We start from the raw sequence: 22324 nt of genomic DNA, 5'->3' as shown, positions 1-22324 counted from the left end.
CCAAGTGTCTCAGGACTGTTTGATTTTTCAGGTTAAGCACAATAAGACCCATTCTGTGCTAACGTAGGTGCTATGCAATCTTCATGAAGTCAGTGGGATTTTAAGAGATTTACATTGATGTCTTATTTAGCTTGGTGTTTGAGGATATGATTTTTTTTTTGTTTTTCTATTATTATTACTGTTTCAGCAGAGAGGGAATAGGTGAGAGTTAAATAACTCCTTAAAGAAATTTTTTAGAGAGCATTGGGCAATTGGCTGGGTCCATAAAAGTTCCTAGGATCTTGGCTTCTGAAGTGGAATCTAGCTCTGTGAAGTGCAAAGGAAGGTTTGGACTACAACCCACAGTAGCTGCTATTATGTTTAGAAATCCTTATTTGTTGCTTAATTAAAAAAAAAATGCAACCCCCTCCTCTCCACATTAATGCTTCCCAGTCTCCAGAAAAGTTCCAACCTAATTCTGATGAGCTGTAAAGCAGGGTTGTGGTTCACAGTCCAAATCTCAGATCTGGCCTTGAATAACAGAATGGCTGAGGATGGAAAGGATCTCTTGCCCAGCCCCTCTGGGTTGCACAAACAGTTATCTGGACCTGGTTGCCTAGGATCATGTCCAGGTGGATGCTGACTCTCCCACTGGTGGAGACTCCACAACCTCTTTGTTCCAGTTCTCCATCACCCTTACAGTAAAAAAATCTTCCCTGATGTTCAAATGGAACTGTGTTTCAATTTCTGTCCTGTGTTTCAATTTCTGTCATGTGAAAAAAGCAAAAAACAAACCAACCAAACAAAAACTGGCTGAGAAGTATTCTTTGTGAGCTTGGTGCAGTGAATACTTATTTAGGACGTATTTAATCACAAGGGTGTTCAAATCTGCATCTTCCACTTCCCAGAAGAATACTATAACCACTTCAAAATAAAGGTTTTCTGGAATGAGCTGTATTCTGCTGCACTTGTATAACTGCTCAAGTAATAGCAATAACCAGTATTACTATTCCAGACTCATTTGGCCAAAGAAGTGGTTGGAAGAAAGAGCATAATTCTGAAGGCCTGTGATAAGAGCACTCATCTGGGAAGGATTCGGATAGTTTTTGCAAGGATTGCTTATGCATTTTTGAATGACTCATAATGCAACGTGCTCTCACTGTCTCACTTTGTTTCATCCAATGAATCCTGATTTTTTTCTTTAATAGGACTGTTATTTTAGGAGGAGAAGTTAAAGTCCCTCATTTTAGGAGTCTCTGGTAATATTTGGAGCAGTGGAAGATGTATGTTTGAGGCTCCACTGGCTGAGAGGCACTGAGAGACTTGTTCTCCTGTGTCTTTACTGAAGCCATGTAAAAACAGACATCTCTTCTAGTCTTGTATTACAAAGCAAAAAACAAACAACCCCCCCCCCAAAAAAAAAATGGCCCAGGGAGTTCAATTTGGGGATTTTGTCAGTTGGTGTGATGGTGCAGTGAAGATTTTGAAGCTTGAATTTTCTTTGATGTAGGCATTTCTGTATGGCCCAAACTGAAGGGTTTGTGTCTCTCAGGCACACACAACATAGAGGAAACACTCCTAGATCTCTTGTACTAGCTGATGTAGTTCCCTGCAGATAGCACTTGTGTTTCAAATTTCATTTTAAGATGCTTAAATTTCCTCATATGGTATATATGGTACTTAAATGTCTAACTTACAGGCTTTAGGTATCACAATAAATAAATCAATCTCCCTGGTAGTGTCTTAATTAGTGCAGGAATATGCCAGAATTCGGAGGTGCTTGCTCCTGCCTTCATCACAGAGTTGTCTTCTTTCTTCTGCCTGTGGGGTCCCACGGGGTGAAAACAGTGCTGAGGCCATCTCAGACCAGGTTTCTACCTTAAATAAGCAAGGAAGCGGGGCTGTGCAGGCATGAATTTGTTTGCACTTGACACACTGTAGGTGCAGTCTTATCGAGGGAGGTCCTCAGTTTCCACAATAGATAACTTTCCATTTGCTCACAGAGCTTGTAGCTGGAGAATACCAGTTTTTTTCTCAAACTTGCAGTCTTAAATTACTGTTGAAACGATTTTAAAAACCAAGACTAGCTTAGAGCTATGTAGATGTTAATACTATAAAATAATGATAACATAAAATAATTCTCTACTCACTAGAATATTTATTTTTAAAAAATCACAGCCTAAAATTCTTCGTTTGAAAAACCTGTGAAATTTCTCAAATAATTTATCCTTACTCCAGTGAAATACCATTAAATTACAAGGGAAAAAGGTATTAATTTGTAGAAGATACAAAAGCATCTAAAGTGTGTTTTTATTCCAGAGAAGAAGGAGGGAAAAAAAAGAAAATTGGTGGGTACTGTTTTGTGTGCAATTCCCAAGTATATTTTAAAAACAACATTGAATTTTTATAGCCAAATTATATTTTCTGCTAACGGGGAGCTGGGGAGGGATGAATAAGAGAATGATTGACAAATCTTTTAGGGCCTGATTTTACAAGATGCTGCGCACCTCCTGATTGCTGCCAATCACTTTCATTTTCTTTCAGTCGATCCGAGAACATATGGCATTATTCAGATGGTGCTGAGCACCTTCAATCACAGTCCTCATAATACCACAACATCCTCATTCTGTGCAAATGTGAGAATTGCTGTTGACATTTTAAATTGGAGGGTTATTTGGTCTTTGTCTGGACAAACTCCCAGCTGACACAAATGAATGTTCTGCCTGAAGAAGGATTGCAACAGTAAACAATAAATAATCAATTGTAAAAGCACTACTGTATTTATACAAACTATGTGGAATATCAACTTGATTTATAAAATTCCATACCTCTTCCACTTTTATTGGATGGGGAAAAAGCACCATTCTTGTGGAGAATTGAAGTTTAGTTTACTCTCAGTGCAAATTTTGAAAAGTGGAAACTGTGGGTGTTATGTGCACAAAGCAGTTGATTTAAAGAGATCAGAAAGGCATTTAATTTAAAAATAAAATTTAAAAAATCAATTTCAACATACTGATTTGTCCTGCATTACAGTTACCTGTAGAGATCCTCTAGTCATGTCTATCTGTTTTTGATGCCTCTACAGAATAACTGTCCAGCATCCTCTGCCCAACCAATCAGAATGTAGGAAAATCTACCGATATGACGGAATCTACTGTGAATCTACCTACCAGAAGTATGTTGAAATCTGTGTGAGTCTTGCCTCTAGCTCATGCATTTAGTGCTCATGCTCTCCTGCTATTCTGAAATTACACGCGTGTTGAAAGCGTACGCTTGTGTGCAAAAACTCTACAGCAGGGACCGAAGTATGTTGTTTAATTCTTTGGGATTGTGCTCTAAAAGCTAAAAAGCAAATAAAAAACCCTAAGACTTTTCTAAATCTCTTAGGTATGCTTATGTACAGTGCAATAAACAAGAGTGTACACGCTAGAAAATCTAGGCAAAATGTATTGCACAGGTGCTTCACATCTTAGGGATTTGAAAGGTGTGTTATGTATAAATTAGCTGTCACTTTTTTTCAGTCATGTAATGGAATGATGAGTTGTAATTTGCATAATCCTTTAAGAAGTCAAATTATACTGTCATGTAGCAGACTTAACATGCTAGCTAGGATTTCATAGCTTTGCAGCTAATTAGTATGTACCTTACAGGACAGTTAAATTGAAGTTGAGTCCTCTTTCTTTGCAGTCATTTGCCTTTGTCCGTTGCCCTAACAGAGCTCGCTTTTGTGCGTAACTCAAGATCATTACTGGTGCTTCTGACAAAAATACTATTGCTCTGGGCAGGCAAATGCAAAGGGCTTGACTTCTGTTAGTTCTGCAAGCAGTGAAGTTTCTATTTTACTGCAACAAGGATTTAATTATCTATTTCAACATAGAATTGAAGAGTATGTATTTGACAGGTGTGTTGCAGATGATTTTGTATTAATATATTGTAAATGCATTATGAATTCTCTGTTATCTCGCTGGATTTTGAAACTGCATTCTGTCACTTAGTGTTTGCTTTTCATGCTCCAACTATATACCTGTTTTGTATACCAGTGTTACCATTATCATCCTCTGTATAACATTTCATTTTCCAATAACCCCTTAAATTCTAAAAATTAGTTGTGCTGTGCATCAAAACAAACTGTTTCTTTGGCAAGGGCAATCATACTCATTACAGTTTTTTAGATCATATTCTCTCATTCCCTCTTTTGATTCTATAACCTGCTGCTTGTTTCCTGAATCTTTTCTCTTAGTAATAGGTACAACCACATCAGTAAAAGCTGTCACTTCGATGTAAATGAAGACTATCGTTTTGGTTTACAGAAGTGAGAGGAAAAGAGAAATCTAGATTTATCAAAATAATTACAGCATCAGTGTAACTTGGTGAGCCAAAATGAAAATCTGACCTCTTGCTTGGCTTTTTTTTTGTGAGTGGCTACTTTTGGTGTGAGATATGACTTATTCCTGATACACATAGACATAAATACTTCCTGAACTTTTTGAATTTTTCGTGGCTTTTCCCTTTTACCTCTCTAAATAATGGCAGTGTCCAGGGTAACTGAAGCAGTCTACATCTAGTATGATTTTAAATGTTACCACAGAACTTAATTTCAGTGTTTTTGCTTCTCTTGTAAGTTCAGTAAGCATAAAAATATATTCATTTATTTAAACATATGAAACAGATTTGTTGTGCAATATTTATATCAGTTTTTAGAACAACTTCAAGATTTTGAAACTTTGTGGAAATAAGAAAACTTGGCACAGTTTGTCATGAGTGTTAAATACGGTGATGACTTCACTCTGAATGCTGCAATACAGTTGATTATCTTGATTTCGTTTTTTTAAAATTAGGTATAATTTATAGTCAGTACACTTAAAACCAGTTAGCTGTTCTGCCCACAAAATGAAATAATTGATACTCCTATGCAATTGTAAATAAAAGTAGGCAAAATCCAAAAATCAGACTGATTGTGCAACAATGTTGATTTTGATATTTTTGTCATTTCTGAAATGTGAATTCTGAATTATTATAGCCCAGTTCACCTTGCTTGTAAAAAACATAGATTATTTTGGGAGGCCAACAGCTAGATCTTTCTGGAGAAGATATAGAGTCCTTTTTGATTCGGGAAATTTTCTCTTGGGTCTTCTTCCATGCTACTTAAACTCTCTCAGGCATTCTTCCTCTCTTCTTCCCAGTGGATGTTTTTGGTAGTGTATTACCACAGTAATTTATTTCCAAAAATATTACAGAAAGTTTCTGAAAACTGCTCACTAATCAAGACCAAAAAAAAAAAATCAAGCTCTTTTCATAACGCTTTGAAAGCCTTTAGTGTTTCAAGACATATGAACATTTGGTACTAGATGTTCATGTGCATCTCAGATGCGCAGTCTCTCTCCTGATTAGGTTGGGAAAGGAAGAATGGATCTAAAAATGCTACTAGCTGTTAGGAGAAATGGCTGTGTGACTCCTTTCTCGTGCAGGTTAATTTTTGGACTGGATACAAAGCAGCAAACTGCTTTATTCTGAAAGCTAAGGGAATTTTAAGGGCTGGCCAGACAGACCAGGACAGGACAGAGAATCATGGATTTTGGAACTTGACTTTTTTCCTGTCTAGTAATTTTAAAATTTAAAGAAGTGTTATGCAGAGAACCTACTCTGGACTTATGCTTAAGCATGTACCTGCTAAAAGTATTTTGTGTAAAGCTACTTAGCTGTTGAAATTAAGATATTCTGATCCTTTCTGTAAAAATTTCAGAGGATCATACTGTAACCTTCTATGCCAAAAATACTTTTCAGAAAATATTTGGGGAAGTAACATTTATAAACAAATTTTAGTGCTAATAAATACTGGAAATAAACATTTGTAAAAGTTCTTAAAAGCATGGATCCGTAAATACTTTCTAGTACTATTAAAAAAAATTGCAGATAGGTCTTTGTGGTACAAATTCTTGAGGAGCTGGACTAATGGTTTGCTAGCTAATATATATAAAATGGGCAAAAATAGTAAGTGTTCTTATACAGATTTTTCTAGACTCTTTATGATATTCTTGCAACTGAATGTCACAGCTGCTGCTGGATCCCTCACTTGGAATAGAGTGGAACATACAATTTCAAAAGATGGTGGCAAAAGACAACAGATTTCTCCCCTCCTACATTGTCCCTCACCTTGATTGCCATGGGCCTGTGGGTTTTTTAGGTCACTGAACACATAAATATGCTCTCTAAAAAGATCTAAAGTAAGATCCAAAATCATTACAAATAATTTCTATGTTCACAAGTGGTAGGGGCTTGTCTTAAGCTAGGGAGGTAAAACCAGAGGCCTGTCAGTTACTGGCCTGGAATACAGCTGTCCATCAACTCCTAAATATTTCTCTTTTTCTTTTCCAGTTGCCCCAGCTGTAGCAAGGTATGTCCAGGCGCTTCTTTTGTCATGTCAAACAAAACTGACAACAAAAAAAGATATTTCTTGTTCAGTTCTAACTACTTTGCTATAACTAAACTGCCAAGGTTTTTCCCTCTGCCCAGATTGAAAAATCTTTCTTCTGCTTGTTCAGACAACCCTGCTTTGCACCTTCCTCACCTTTATGGAATGTCAAAACAATGAACAAAGCAGAGCTACTTGCCCATGCTCTCCTTTTATTTGTTGCAAAATTACAAAGAATACTGGCATGTCAAAAATGAGCGGTTTTGCCTGTCTGCAGGGGACCTGTTGAGTACAAGCAGAAGATATCTCAGAATTTTTTTATTCTCAGCCTGGAAACCACTTCAAAAATGGCCCTTCAGGGTATCACCTGGGTGGCTGTTGTGTGTTATCTCCCAAGCAAGGGTGGAAGAATCATGTCTACCTTCCTTTGTCCTGTCCATATTAAGGAGACTTAAAGGTCATGTCTCTCTTCAGGAATACAGAGAACATGGAAGAGTTCTGCAGTAAGCTGTTTCTTCTGAAATCAAGAGCATTGAATAAATATGTAAGGAAAACACCTAATTCATTTAAATCTCACAAATACAGCTATGGGCCTATTAGCTCTTTTTATTTCTCAGCAAGTTAGTGAAATGAACATAGAAAGAAGGCTCAGTGATTTCAGTTTAGGGGAGCAACCTGTCCTGGAATGTGTAGCTTGATTACATACAAATGTTCATCCTGAGCCTGTAAATGCTCAAAACATCCAAACTTAATAGACCAAAGTAAGCTCCTGTCAGACTCCATGTTGAATCAAATGCATAAATATTTCTACAAATGAGAAAAGGAAGTGCGAGCCTAAGCTATTCCATTCAGTCTCTAAAGACATTTATATATTTATCAGATTGATATAGCAAAATCAGGATTGGTTTGCATACATGAGAAATCTAATGGCTGCACTAGTCAGCACAAATGAGAATATAAACCTTTTAACAGGCTCTCCTGGGGTTTCTACTGAGGGAATTCAGCCAGGTGCAGAACATGGGAAGATGGGTACTTGAAGTGGTCCATAGTGCCCACCACCAGTGTCCACCTTAAGGCTGATAAAGCTGTAAGAACCCTGCAGAAGATGAGGTAGTGGCTCCAAATGGAGAGTCTTGGCTTTGTCAAAGTGGGTTAGAACTCCCAGCCGGCCCCTTGCAGCTGGGCCTGCTGGTTCAGGTCAGTATAGTCATTGAAGCAGTGCAGAAAGGCTGATGATGCCTGAGCATTGCTATTTTTCTCCATCTTGTTTCTTAGTTGTGATGCTGCACATAAATTGCCTTAGAAAAACATAAGTCTCTTCAGAATTTTTGTTTGTATATTCTGACTCATCTGCCACTATATAGCTAAGGAAAAGATACACTAGTCTTAAACAATTATTTTAGCTCCAGGAAAAAGATAAAATATGTAAGACAACAGGACTGTCATTCAGGCTAATGCTGTAGAGTACATGAGTATTTTTTTCCAACAATGGCTTCAGGATCCCATGTTTAGGGGTTAACTTGAGAGAAGAACTGAAAAAGCTGCTATTTAGTTTGCTCTGCTCCAGTAAAACAGGAAGGAGAGGAGGTTGAATCTTCTTCCACAGTAGATTTCACTTTGCAGCAATGTTCCATCACTTCACAGCTTGATTTTACTTCTCACAATGTGAATTTAATAGATGTATTTGAAGAAGATACTAAATATCTCCTCTTCATAAATTTGACCTCTTAGAAAATATTGAAAGCTTACAACCCAATTCATTCTCTAGCAGCAAAAGGCAGAGAAGCCACTGCTATACTCATGTGGCAGGCTTTTAACATAAGTCAACCTATCCTTACAGCCTCAGGGTGTGAGGCTGCCTGGAGAAACTTTATCCCTGTTACCACTGCCTATGTTTGCTCTTGCCTTTGTGTAGCATTGAGCATATTTGTGGATTCTCTGTTCTGAGGCGTTCTAGATGTCTTTTGTGGGAAGAAGAAAGGTGTCGTTAACCAAATTTAAAACACATTCCAAAGTAAACCAACGTTTCCCTTACACATAAGACATGAGTGGGCTCTCTCTGGCTGAGAAATGAGATTAGCTGTGGTACTTTAAAATGATTAATGATCACTGGCTAGTATTAAGTTGAACCTCTAATCCTTGGTTGATTGGAGCATTTGAGAGAACAGCGCTCAAAAATTACATTTTTTAGTAACAGAAATTTTGTCATTTTTTGATTATGATGCGGTTAGATGTTGCACTGGCTTTAAAGTTTTACTTTGAGATGATTGGGATGTAGCCTGAATAGAGAGTAGGTGTGATGCATACATGTTACCTGAAGATTTTCTTCCCCTGAAAAGTATAGGACCATATTTAGGTTTACAAAATGCTGTTCAGTCTATAACTCAATGTAAATTTTGAAGGTTCACTTAAGCTTTGCATATCAAATTGTAATACATGTGTGAGTCAAATTCTGAAGTGAATTTGGTATTGTTCAATTAATGAATTAGGCAATTACCTTCGTTAAACTGTCTGGGTCTTCAGGTCCTGTAACCACACCCTTTCAATACAATATTAGTCACAGTTTGCTAATTCCCTGTTAAGTCAGGTTTTTTGATATTGTACTGAAATTGCTTTTGCACTTCTTTCTCATTTCAGAAGGGGTCTTGTTCTGTTGTTCATTTCATGGGGTTTTTTTATGGTGTGGTTTTGTAGTGCTTTTATTTTTTTTTTTCCAGAAGTCATATTACTGGTTTCAGAATGGGAAGATCAATTCAAATTATCTGTGACTGAGCTTTTCTGCGTATTCAGCAAGGTTTCACTTTTCTCATGCTCTTTCAGTAACTTGCTGCTTTGCACAAATACAGAAGCATTAATACCAAGCATATTCAAAATATGAATTGGGAAAGGATTGAGAAGTTCATCTGGCTTACTAACAGCTTAAATGATCATTCCATAACTTGGGAAATAATTGTCCCACAAATATAAGGAGCTAGCTAAATACCTGCTGTAAAGCTCAAATAAGTGGCAGAAGTTGTAGTAACAAAGCTGTCCTGGGGTATTTTAACTATGCTTTTGAATGACAGAAGTCTAACTTTTTGTGTTCATCTGCCTTAAACAGCAATATAAGATACTGACACAGTCTTGCAACTTCTTTTTAGAAGAAAGATGCTGATTATAAAAACTTCAGATGAAAGAAAATCCTGCTTCTTTTTAGATGAACAGTACTTACTATTTGTTAAGTATTGTTACCTTATTTTCTGTCCGTTTTTCTAATTTTATGTAGCAGAAGCGTGCAAAATCCAGCATAAAGAAACTGAAAAGTTCTCCTTTAATATTAATGATACTCTTCATTTCCTTCCACCTCTCCATTTAAATATCTGTAGACAGTAAACCAGTAATCATTTCTCCTCCTCTTTGACACGGGTTTCTCATTTTTAGCAGGGCAAGTTTTCCAGAATTTTGAATGCTTCTTGTAGCTGATTAAGGCTTTCTAGTTGGAATACTAGTATAGTCCTTTAGTTGTTCCTATGGGAATGCTTGGGGATCACAGATATAAACTAGAACCATGTTGTTACATGCTATTTGAAACAGAAAGAAGGATTCTTGTCTCAACATCGGTAGTGATTTATATAATCCTTTCCTATTGCTACTCCGTGTTTACTCCCTTGTACATCAAGGGATTTTTTCACTGCTCTAGCCAGGGTATTGCACTGTAGGCTAATATTAATTTGGTTATCCACCATCATCCATATGCCTCATTCTAGCATATTATATTGTCTTTGTTTGGAATGTGTGCTCTTAGTTACGAGATAGACAGCTTTGTGCTCAGCTGTGTTAAAACACATCTTATTCAGGTGAGCCCAGGCTGCCATGCAATCTGTGGAACTGACAACTCCCTGGTATTTACCATTTTATTATCTTTTGTGTCATCTGCAAATTTTACTGGGAAGGATTTCATGTTTTCTTTCATATCACTGATTTATTCTCCTGCACAGGTACTCCGTAGGGAATAAAGGGCTCATGGAGTTCTTTCCCTGCACGGAGTACTTGAGGTAGATCTAATCCATATATCAGAGCTGCTGGTCATAATGTCTGGGAGCAGATTAGGGCTGCCGGCACTGATGAGTTGCAACCAGGCAGGGGCAGTGAGTCATGAGCACACTCTTCACTTGCAGCAGTGTGAGATGGCTGCAGCCTCCTTTCAAGTAATGTGAGGCTTGTTTCGCATAGTGATGTTGTTGAAATACACAGACAATTCTGCTTTGAAAATTTGTATGTTTGTAGTGATGGCTACTAGTAAATTTGCTTTTTTTTTTTTTTTTTTTTTTGGAAAGCTGTTTCTGGAAACAAAGCTAGATTATTTCCAAATGGTTAGCAGATTTAGGTACTATGTTTATCTAAAAAGAAGAGTCAATAGGTAGTTTTTGGAAATCCTGAAATCTTTCATATTAGTTTCCTTAATGAATTATTTTTAATTTCTTTTCCAAATGGTGCTTTTATTTAGAACTACATGTGTTTTTCAGATGAATAGAAGATTAAATAATGAAATTAGCAAGCATAAGGCTCTATTGAAAAAAGTTCAGAGTTTACTAAAAATGAACCTTTCATTAGCATTTTGTTTCTCATTTTTCTTCCACCTCCCAAAATGGGAAGCTCAAAATCATGTTCTAAATATTTAGGTTTTTTTTTTTAATTTGGCTACTTAGAAGCCCTCCACAGTGCTGTATCTTGCCTAATTTTAAGGCTAAACTGTTATTTAACAATCAATGAATTCTTCTACCTGGCCATAGGGTTTTATGATGCAAAAGTGACACGGCTCTCATTTCACATCCAAATAGACCATATTGCTAAACTTTGAACTTATTTATAAAGAAACTGTTATCATAAACATGCTAAAATTCCATTATGATGGTGATACCTATAATCAAAGTGTTTAATACTGATTTGCTTTCCCTTTAAGACAAATTGTGCTTCAGTTAAAACATGTGAATGTTTAACAAAGTCTGCATTGTGTCAAACTGGTATACAGAAAACAAGACTTGTATTGCATTCTATAAAATTTTACTTTTGTTGTTGTACAGGTATTTGTCAGGTGTTTGTGGTCTTTAAAGTTCCATGTTCACACTCATGTGCACGTGTACATATATGGACACACATAGAACACACACTATTGCAAAGAAAGAAAATTCAGTAATTTTAAGGAAAAAGAATGAAGCATAAAGTATACTTCTACCTAAATGCAATAGGAAGGTGAAAATTTTAGATTGTTTTAGGTATGAAGTGATTCTCTATTATTGTTTCGAAAAGCTAACAAAAAAACCTCAAAATAACAAATAACAAGAAAACCACTGTACCTTATGAACTAAAAATTATGTAATTAAGTTTTCCCCTTAATCTCTGGCAAATAGGGATTAAATTATTTGTGGATACCAAACAAAAAATTTGGCCAACACAAAGGAAAGACATAGTCTGTCACACTTCAAATTTTCTGCACATTGAGCAACAGGAGACCCATGAAAGGAGATACCTTTGCCTGTTATAGTTGCACTGAACTTTGTCTTGTGGTTTCATAAGCAGTGTTGGGTCTGTGCCATCTTTGAGATTACAGACTGTGATGCAGAGTAGTCTAAGATGCTGTATCATGTACCATTTAATCAGGCTGCACTACTTGGAGTATGTGTTGCGTACTGGGAATAATTTGAGTGTAGTCTTTCCAGCTGCATCTATATAAAAGGTGAAATTCCCCTACCTCCGCACAAAAGTCAGCTAAATGGACTGTGGGGAATGCAGCAGCAGTTGAATGAATTAATTTCATGTAGCTGTCCATAGCTAGCTGTGACACTGCAGCGTGTTTCCTCCACAGCTGACTCACAGCCAGGATCTGTACACATCTTTGTGCAGGTCTTGGGCTGCTGAATTTCAATATCTTGATCAATTATCTCCTTGCCAGTACAGTTTCCCACCCTCTTGCTAAATTCCAGTGACTCATTTGCTGCCTGGGGCAGTAGTCCTTCAAGCCTTGTGACTGCACTGGACTTCACTTATGGTTTTTACCTTTGATACCTCTAAGATCATTGCTGTGTTAGGAGAGGCTGCTGTCTGTGTCACAGTCCCCTTCTGCATATCCTTTCATGTAAGCCACTGTACATCCTGATTCACATGGCTGGAAGAGAGGGGCCGTTGTGCAACTCCCCTTTCCCCTGTAGAAAATCTGTCATTTCTGGGAGTGCTCTCCACTGGCAATTCTCAGTGAGGAACATGTAGATGGTTCAGGCACAGGGAGAGAGCACAAAGATTTTCAAGCGATAAAAGGCTTTGTGTAACCAGTCAAACTGCAGGGTGCAATGTGTTTGGCAGCCTGGTAGTCCTGGGACTGTCTGGAAGCATCACAGGGTTGCAGACACTGTCTGCACTGGGCTGCACACTAGGCAGCCTGAAACCCATGGAACAATGACCAGTACTGAGCAATGGATGGGTTGTAGCTTGCTTTGGTGTAGCACGTACCATTGCTTTGTCTAGCACTATTTTCTTTGCATCAAGAATGCTGCTGTGCTCTACATTGTGAGCTACATGTTACACTAAAAAGGACATTTATATTTTGCTAACTTGGCAGGTTGAATGGGTTTTGTTATTTAGTACGTACAGAGGGAAATACTGAACTAAGATTAAGAGCAGAATACAAGGCAAGTCTATAGTATATTTTGGTATAGCTTGATCAATTGGAGCTATCTAAGTGATGTAGTATCCCACTTGGACAAAGATCCATCAGCAGAAACCTCTACACATATACTATTTTACTTGCAAAACTGTTCTTTTACTGATATTGCTTGTTTTGCTAAAAAGTGATGACTTTCCTGTATGAGTCTAAAGCTGATCTTTGCTGATATAGCTGATTACATGCTTAGTGCTTTGCCACAGAGGTGTACCAGGATTGCTCTATTGGCAAAATGCTCCTAATGCCAACCTCATCTGATTTTAGTGATTCACTATTCTTGATTTCAGAGCTCAACAAAATAAGACTCCTATTGTAGAATATGAAGGGACATTAGTTGCTCCTTGACTCTGTAGTGAATAATCATTGGGATAAAGAGACTCAAGAGCTGTACTGCATTTAAAAATCAATCCTATTTTTCATAATATAATTAAATTTTTTGTCATTTCAGATATTCTTGTTGTAGACTTGCATTAAGGGTGAGAAACCTAATCTTCTGAGTTGCTTGACTTATTTGACATATTTTACTTATTTTAGTTTTGGTCTCCATAGAATCATGCTGATGGTGTGATTTGCCTGATTGTGACAGTGCTAAATCTCACATGGTTGATCTCCTTTGCCTTGAAATCAAATGATGTAAACAAAAACTTTCCAAATGTATTCTGATCTTTTTCACCCCCTCAAAATCTATCAACCAATGTTGCAGTGAAAAGCCTGGCAGTCAGAATCTAGCCAGGCACAAAGCGTCAGTGTGTGCTTTGGGCAACACCTAGATCTGGTGCATAAAGGGAGCATTTTATGGTTATCATAGCAGGAGGCCTTCTTGCTTCCTGGGGCAGCAGCTTTTGGAGCTGCTGCATTGCTGCTTGATTACTGGTGATGGTTATGTTACATGCTGGACCCAGCGTGACTGAGACAGCTCTGATTCATATCACTCTGGGGAGCACCAGGCATGTATCCAGACCATGCATCAGCATCAGTGGTGACTGTGGCATTGAAATTGCTGCAAAAGGCATGGAATCAGATAATCATCCATAAAGGAGGTACTAGTGAATGGCAGTGAAGTTCACAGCTGGTAGATTTGTATCTTATAGGATTGTGATACTGTGTAATACGCAAAAGCTCTTAAGTTTACTGAACAGGTTAAGGCAACTTCATTAGATAGGGATTTTTCCATTGTTGATGTTGGCTTATTTTTACCTCACCTCCTCACTAAGTGCATTTGAAAGTTATAAAAAAAATAATTTGTGTCATGTCAAAAGAAGAGCTAATCAACTGCTCCAGGTCTAGGTTGTATTTTGAAGGTTAAACTGAAATCTAATTGTTGACATTATCACTAATGGAATGAAATGCATTCCAAAAGGTAGAAAATCACATTAGCTTTTCCGAATTTTCTACACTCCAAAAGAATAAAATTAGTCCAAGCAATGAACTATTCATCCTTCCCCCTAGTTTATACCAGATACAATCTATTTTAGGTGGAAACCTAGGGATATATTGTCTGCCTTAATTTGGCGGGGGGGGGTAGGTGGACTCTGCTCTTAGAGTCTTTTAAGAATTCATAAGAAGGGGGATGAAATGCCATGTTGTATAGATGTTTAGAGAATTTTTATATGGGAATTGGTTGACTCTTCAATGCACTGGCTTTTATTAGACTAAGTCCTGTTTTTCTCAGGAACAGTTTAAGGAAGTTGTGACCTTCTCTGAGCTTTCAGGCTTGTAGAACCTCCTGAGCTGAGTGCTTTTCAAAGGATAGTTAGCACTGGCCAAACGATCCTGCAAATATATGTATGGGGACTTGGTGTCACAGCAGCAATATGTTCATGGTTGCAAGTGGGAGGTTTTTTTGGGGTTTTTTTGTTGTTGTTGTTTTTTTGCTTCTGGAGAGCACCACAGTCCTGATGTGTGTGGTCTCACTCCTGAATGCTGATGAACATTCACTCTATCCATGTGCTGTTGGGGTGTTTGCAATAAGCTGGAGTGTAGCAGAAAATGCTGTTCAATGTCAGGCTCTGCAGAAGGGAAGTAGGGCTTTATAAGGGCTCCTCTGCTCTCAGGGTTAATGCTCTGCATGTTCCAAGTACACTGTAAAGGCAAGACTTAGCTGTTTGTCTTATCAAACATATTTGAGAAGATATTGGTGATTAGGTGAAATATAGTAAAATTCATTTTGGTGTGTAGCTACTTTTAGATTAATATTGTTTTAACTTTTCCCATGTGCTTATCTAAGACTAGTTTGTAAATTTTAAAATAAGTGCGTGCTTACTGATGGTTGTCGGGTCTCCTGCTTGTACCCACAATACAATATTTATGACTTTGTATTTTGACTTGCTTTGATGACTCTTATGTGTAGGTATTTTTTGATTGACAAACAACTAAATTCAGTTTGGATGACCAAATCCAGTGTATGCAAATACCAGCCCTCTATTGCTATGTTTTAGCAAAATTTTACATCTGCGTTAGAATGAAAAGCATAGTTTGAGTTGATACAGGTGTTGCATATTGCATGAAGGTAGCAAGATGACATTAAGAACAGAAAGTTAATTCATTTTGGGCCAAATGCAATAGTAACTGTGAACCAGAATTATTTCCTTCCCCCCTTCATGCTTATGTTTTGATACTGCAATTCTCCCCAGCCTTAACCTATATTACTAAATATTCATTGCAATCCCCATAGCTTCCTCTACCACTGCTTGTACTCCCTGTTTCTTAACCTTCAGCCCTAGAAAGAAGGCTGCATTCTTTGTTGGGGCAGGGACATCCCTCTGTAGAGCTTTAGGGAGTGCTTGGATAGATAGATCAGTGCCTGGTAGTGGTTTTAATGTACAAGCCAACAATGTTTCCCCTGACTTGAGGCTGGTGTTTGGGAGATCATAGTGTGCATTCCAGATGACACTGCAAATGCTTTCTGCCAGGAGAAAACAGGTAAATATAATGGGGCAGGAAGGTAACTGGGGAACTGTTCAACATAATTCAGTTATGGTCTCAGATGCAAGGGACCCAAAAAATATTAGTTAAAACATAAATACTGGTGTTACAATGCTTGTTAAATAGTAGTGAACAATCCTCTCAATAAACATAGGAAAATTTAGGGCAGAGTTGTAACTTTTCACCACACTGGTGAAAAAAAATATTGTGGTAGAATGAATTATCATGCTGTTGCTTACAGATCTTTTTTGGCAAGTAGTTTTCCAGTGTTGTATCTGAAAGCAGATTTAGAATGTGAAAATCATACTGGTTTTTTATCCTCATTCTAGTCAGTGAAAAATAGACCCTTGATTTGTATATGTAAGACACAATTTTCTCAAAACATGTTCTGCTGTGTGATATCAATTTTTGTAAGTGTGCTGTGTGTTTTTTCTCTGAGCCTTATTTTAACCCCTTTCACTGTATACCCACAATCTTTCAAGAACAGTAAGAAAAAAGTCTGAATATCTTGAATTATTTTCTTTTTTCCTGTAATTTAAAGTCTTCTATGTCCTTAAACCCCAATAATCTACTTTCTCTCTCAGTAGTATTTCTTGAAAATGAAAAGCGCTGTCATGCTTACACTTTTTAGTTCCTACCAGAATAATTGGCTGACTTTTCCAGAAATTCTTTTTTCAAACTATCAGAGGAAGATTTGATTTAATACAAATTCAGTAAGATCTATCTTCTTTGAGATGAATAGGTCTTTAGTAGATAGTTAAAGGTAATAGCAGCTACTATTTCAGTTGCCATAAGACTGGCCTCTTATTTGCCTTGTGTCTTGCATAGTCACTAATTCCTGGGTGCATAATATCCTATTTAGTTGGAACAGTAGCATTTTACCTATTCTTCTAACTCTCTCTTTTCCCAGCTTTTTGTCATAATACAGTTAAAATAAGGCTGTGTAAAATGTTCATCAAAGAGTATTTGTGATGGAAGACAGTTCAGTTTGCAGTTTGGAAATTCAGTGTAAATAAGTAGGTATTTAGGATGAGTGCCGTCTGGATATGTGGGTGGATCACCATTTGAGTCTGTAGCTTGCACTGTGTAGCTAATTCTGTCTGCAGACATGTGTGAGTTTGGTTGTCACACTGGTGTGCACATATGTATTTATTCAGGGACACATGAACATGTGTGACAGAAAAGTGAAATCATTCCTATTTGAGTCATAACTTGCCTATATGAAGGGTGCTCAGAAGAGTAGGAAAAAGGGCATTTGTTAAATCAAATTCTTTAAAACAGAGCCAGGGACACTGGCTTGGAATTGAGAGGGTTGAGTGGGTAACATGCTCTCTGAGACAAATGAAACTTGTGCAAGGTACAGGGGCAGGTCCCTGGTTAGCAAGTCAGCTGAAGTAGAAGAAATGTGGCTGAAAAGAATAGCACAGGCAGAGGCTGACTGTTGGTGAGGGGACAGAGGAAGGTGTGGACAGTCCTGTGGTCCTCAAAGGGTACTGCTTGATGGTCAAGCAGTCCTCATGGCTGATGGGGAAACTTAAGAACTGTATTGTCCACAGCCTTGTGTGCTGGGAAAGCAAAGGGTACTTTGGAACACATGGAAAAATCTGTATATCTTTTGCTTCAACTTCTGTGTGTATTGGAAAGGGAGAGGTCAAAACTGCAGGGGTTCATGCTCTCTGCTTCTGCTCCTGACAGCTGGAGAACAAGGCTGGCATTGTCTTACAGGAATAGAATATTCTGTTGTTGAGGGGGAACCAGGAAGGTCCATGCCTAGTCATTGCGCCAGCAAAATCACAAAAGAAAATAGCACAGTTTTCTCAGACTAGAGGAGGCTTAAAAGCTTGTAGATGTGAAACCCAAACACAATACCTAGATGAGGGGAAAGTAATTTTCCATGGCTGCCTGGGTGTTAGGGATCAGATGAATGATATTTTGTATGCCAGTTTACAGTTAAGATTTTACAGATTGGTCAGATACACTGAAGATGTGCTGACTGCAGTTGTAACATTTCTGGAAAACAAAACAAGGCCTCTGAGTTCCATATCCATCTAGAAATCACTTATGGAGAGAATTTACTGCTCAATGCTAGTAGCTAATTGCATTCTCAGTTGCAGAGTCAATCAGGACACAGCAGAGGAGCACTTGGTTAAAACACTTCAGTGCCCTTTCCATAACAATAAGTGAATTTTGTGGCTTATCTCAGTTTTTGAGATTTTTGCTGTGGGGTTTTCTGGAGTTCTTTTGGATGAGGAAAGGCTTCCTCATGTAGTACAGTTTTTTCTTCCACGGACAGAAAAAATGTAGGTGTTTTAATGGTAAAAATATTTAAATCTGATCCAAGACTATCACTACTTCTTAGTAGTCAGTTATAAAAACTCAGCTTACCTATGTTTACTGCTGAATGGTTGTGGCTGGTTTTGATTCAATATACCATGATTTTGATAAAACTTCATTGTCTTGTTAGTGGCTAAAACCAGTTTATGACCTAAAACCAGAATATTTGATTGATTTTAAAATTTGGAATATCAGACACAAAGGCAGGGAAATCAGCATTTTTGTGACTTCAGAATTTGTGTCCTAGATATACTCTGGTATACTGGAAAATGTATCGAGTTGTCAGATCTAGACAAAATTTGCTTCTTTTTCATTCAAACATTTTAGAAAAGGATGATGGAATCTTTTTGTTTTAATTTATGTTGTCTTTCTAGACTTTCATTTTAGTATTCTGCTTATTATTATACCATCAGTGTTCTTTTGTCTCAGAAACATGTCCTAACTGTGCTTTTATCTGCCCATATTATGTCTCCAGCCAGCCAGACCTGCTGATGGTAGATGTAGTTCTCCAGGTCACAGGTTGCTGGGAGTGTCTGATGCCTCCTCAGGAGGCTGGGGCTGACAAACAGCTCTGCGGCAGGAGCTGTGCTGTGCGGGAGCAGCTTTGTCACCGAGTGAAGGAGCTACAGGAAGAAGTGAACAGGTTACATAGTATTCGAGTGACCAAATTAGAGAGACCAATTACTTTCAGAGCTACTACAGTCTCAGGAGTGTTGAGCCTGCATTGTAGTGGAGAAGCAGATGGGCTCAGAACCCTGCAGGGTAATCGGTCAAAGGACCTTCAGCCAAGGGACTGTTAAAGGTGATGGCTGGAAGCCGCTCACTGCATGTACCACGAAGAAGGATCCTCCTTCTCAGAATTTGTCAAGTAGGACTGGTAGCTTTTACAGCAGGTGTGAGGCTCTGGAACCAGAAGGCCAAACAATGAGGTGGGAAAAGGTCTTTTTTGGGATGGTGGGACCTCCTAAAACAACGCTACCTCTGTGCCTTGCAACAGGACTTTTTCTGTTAGCAGGAAAAGAGGGGTAGTTGTAATAGAAAACTCCTTTCTAAGGAGAATGGGGCGTCCAGTATGCAGACCATACCCACCTCACAGGGAATTCTGCTGTCTCCCAATGGCTCTGATAAAAGATATTACTTGTCCAGTCTAGTAAGGCCCCCTGAATACTATCCAGTATTGATAGTTCCACCTGGCAGTGACAAAATAACAGAGAGAAGGCGATCAAAAGAGACTTTCAGGCACTGGGACAATTGGTAGAGGGATCAGGAGCACAGGTAGTGATTTCATTGGTTCTTCCAGTAACACTGAATAATATTAATAAGGAATCAATCTGTTAGGTTAGTGTCAGCAGAAAAATTTTGGTTTTGTTGACAATGGAAGAATCTACTCAGTACCTGGTCTACTGACATCTGATGGGATGCACCTATCCCAGAGGAGAAAAGGGGTTCTAGCACAGGAGCTAGTGTGGCTCATTTTAAACTAGCTTGGAAGAGAGAAAGGAAAAGACCAGGCTCTCCAGTGATGAACAAAGGGATGGTGTGCTGAAACTGGAGGAAATGAGCAACCTGGGATGGGGCAGCCCTGGATGTATGAACAGACTGGGAAAGCAGCAGTGTGGAAAGGGACCAGGGGGCCTTGGTTGATGGCAAGTTGAACCTGAGCCAGCAGTGCCCTGGCAGCCAGGAGGGCCAACCCTGCCCTGGGGGGCATCAGGCACAGCATGGCCAGCCAGGCAAGGGAGGGGATTGTCCTGCTCTGCTCTGCACTGGGGCTGCCTCACCTTGAGTGCTTCGGGCAATTTTGGGTTCCACAAAATAAGAAAGATATAAAGCTACTGGAGAGTGTCCAAAGGAAGGAAATGAAAATAGTGAAGGGCCTTGAGGGGAAGCTGTATGAGGAGCTGCTGAGGTCACTTGGTCTCTTCAGCCTGGAGGAGACTGAGGGGAGACCTCATTTTCCTCATGAGGGGAAGAGGAGGAGCAGGCACTGATCTCTTCTCTGGGATGACAATGACAAGACCCAAGGGAATGGCCTGAAGCTGTGTCAGGGAAGGTGTAAGTTGGATATTAGGAAAAGGTTTTTCACCCAGGGCTGGGCACTGGAACAGGCTTCCCAGAAAGGTGATCACAGCACCAGGAGTGATAGAGTTCAAGAAGTGTTTGGACAGCAGTCTTGGGCACATGGTGTGATGGCTGAGATGGTCCTGTGCAGGACTCATGATCGTTGTGGATCCCTTCCAGCTCAGCATATTCTGTGATTGTATTATTGTGTATTATTGTGTGAAAACATTGGTCTACTTCATCACTCTGGCACAGCTAGGGCTCTTTTTCCTTGCTTAAGCCTCCTGCAGTCTCTCTGGCCCCACCGTCAATCATCAGCTAGATGCTGAGATGAATTTTTTATAGCAGCTTCTATCAGTAAAGAGAAAATATTTTGAAAAATACAGTCTAAGAGTTGAATATCAGCCTGCAGAGTGGCCTGGTTAAACAGGAGAATTAACTTTGTCAAATTTTGTTTTGTTTTTTGGTTTGGTTTTTTTCCTAATTTAAAAGAAAAAAAATTATTTGGGGTATAGCCCAAATAATAAAATTAGACTTTCTTGGCAAGGACTCCTAATTGACTAGCTTACTAAAATTCTTAAGTATCCTCATGATGGTTTGTCTTCACTTTTCTGGTCGTTGTCATATGGGAACTCTCAGTGCATTCATGGGGGTAGTGAACAACTTTTGTACTCAATAGCTCTGTTGTCACCTGTAGTCCCCTGTTTTGTTTGCTTTTCAGGGAAAGCTTTTTCTGATGTTCAAAACTCTACAACAGGTATTAGTCTGTCTCTGAAGGAAGTATTCCAGAAGGGATTCTGGATGTCCTAGCAATTGTATTTAGTCTTTGTGACCAGGGAAAAACATACTCAAAAGATTTAGAAGCACATGATGTAATTCACAGTAAATCTTGTATTAGAAAGCTGCAAATGCTTATTGAGAAGTTGCATTTGTTTCCTGAGCCAGAGAATATTGCTGTCCTACTGCAGCCCTGCAGTACTGGAAACTGTATTGAGAAGTGCAGCTTCCTTGTTAGTTGATAAATAGAGATTGGAATCACTTACTAAGCTATATTATAGTGCTTGTTAACAATTTTTACCTTCCTAAATTGATTCAATATAATCCTTGTGATGGCTTTACCTCATTTCTGGAAGACATACAGATAATGTGGTACTTATGAAGTCTTGCATGTCACTGAAAACCTGCTGTATTTCTGTAGTAGAATTGTGTGGCAGGATTATATTAACACAGATTTTGGAATATTTGAGCTCCCATAGGGTATGGTGTGTGGCTGATATGACATGACTTGCCTTCAACAGTTGTTTTAACAAGATATCCTTCATATAAAATATACCAAGCTGAAAGGCATAACTGAGTGAGTTAAGTAAGAAACACTGGTGGCAAAATTCTTCACTTTCATCTTTATCTGATTAATTCAAGGCTGAGTGTTACAGTGAAAGTCTTTTTAACCTATCAAAGTATTTGGTATGTTTATTTAAGGAAAACCAAATAAAACCAGAAAACACAAAACCCTGCTCCAAAAAGCCCTTTTATATTATTTAGTACAAGATCTTTTTTATCAAATTGTTAAACTGGTTGCAAATATATGTGCATTTACTCTAGTCAAAGCTCATAGTTCTTAAAATATCTTCTCACTCCTCCTAAAAACTGCTTTAATAATACATTAATTAACACTTCTGAAGTACTTGGCATATTTAACACAAGATAATTTACACTTCCTAATATTTTAAACTGTGTATTAAAATGTCTAGCATTAGCGAACAGAAAATACACTGTATGTGAATACAGCATTAAGTGCTAAACATGTAATTTATGTGTAGCTCAGTCTTTAATTTATTTAAAAATAGATATACTTTAATGTCTTGATAATAATGCTGATGTTGTTGGAATCACTTTCAACCGTTTCAAATTCCTGC

General features: G+C 38.2%; 1 protein-coding gene across 2 annotated transcripts in view; it reads left to right on the top strand.

Moving 5' to 3' along the window:
- Window positions 1-2325: 2325 nt before the first annotated feature.
- NPAS3 (neuronal PAS domain protein 3) overlaps window positions 2326-22324 on the top strand; it is a 509042-nt gene continuing 489043 nt past the window's right edge. Inside the window, exon 1 of one of the 2 annotated variants that reach the window (XM_031065822.1) lies at window positions 2326-3170. In XM_031065822.1, coding sequence (XP_030921682.1) covers window positions 3121-3170 — 50 coding nt within the window. In that variant the 5' untranslated portion in view covers window positions 2326-3120. The remainder of the gene's footprint in view (window positions 3171-22324) is intronic. The other variant, XM_031065825.1, reaches the window with a different exon arrangement.

The sequence above is a fragment of the Geospiza fortis genome, unplaced genomic scaffold (assembly GCF_000277835.1).
Source record: "Geospiza fortis unplaced genomic scaffold, GeoFor_1.0 scaffold54, whole genome shotgun sequence".
In the NCBI taxonomy this organism is placed as follows: domain Eukaryota; kingdom Metazoa; phylum Chordata; class Aves; order Passeriformes; family Thraupidae; genus Geospiza; species Geospiza fortis.
This window is presented reverse-complemented; position numbering and strand designations above follow the sequence as displayed.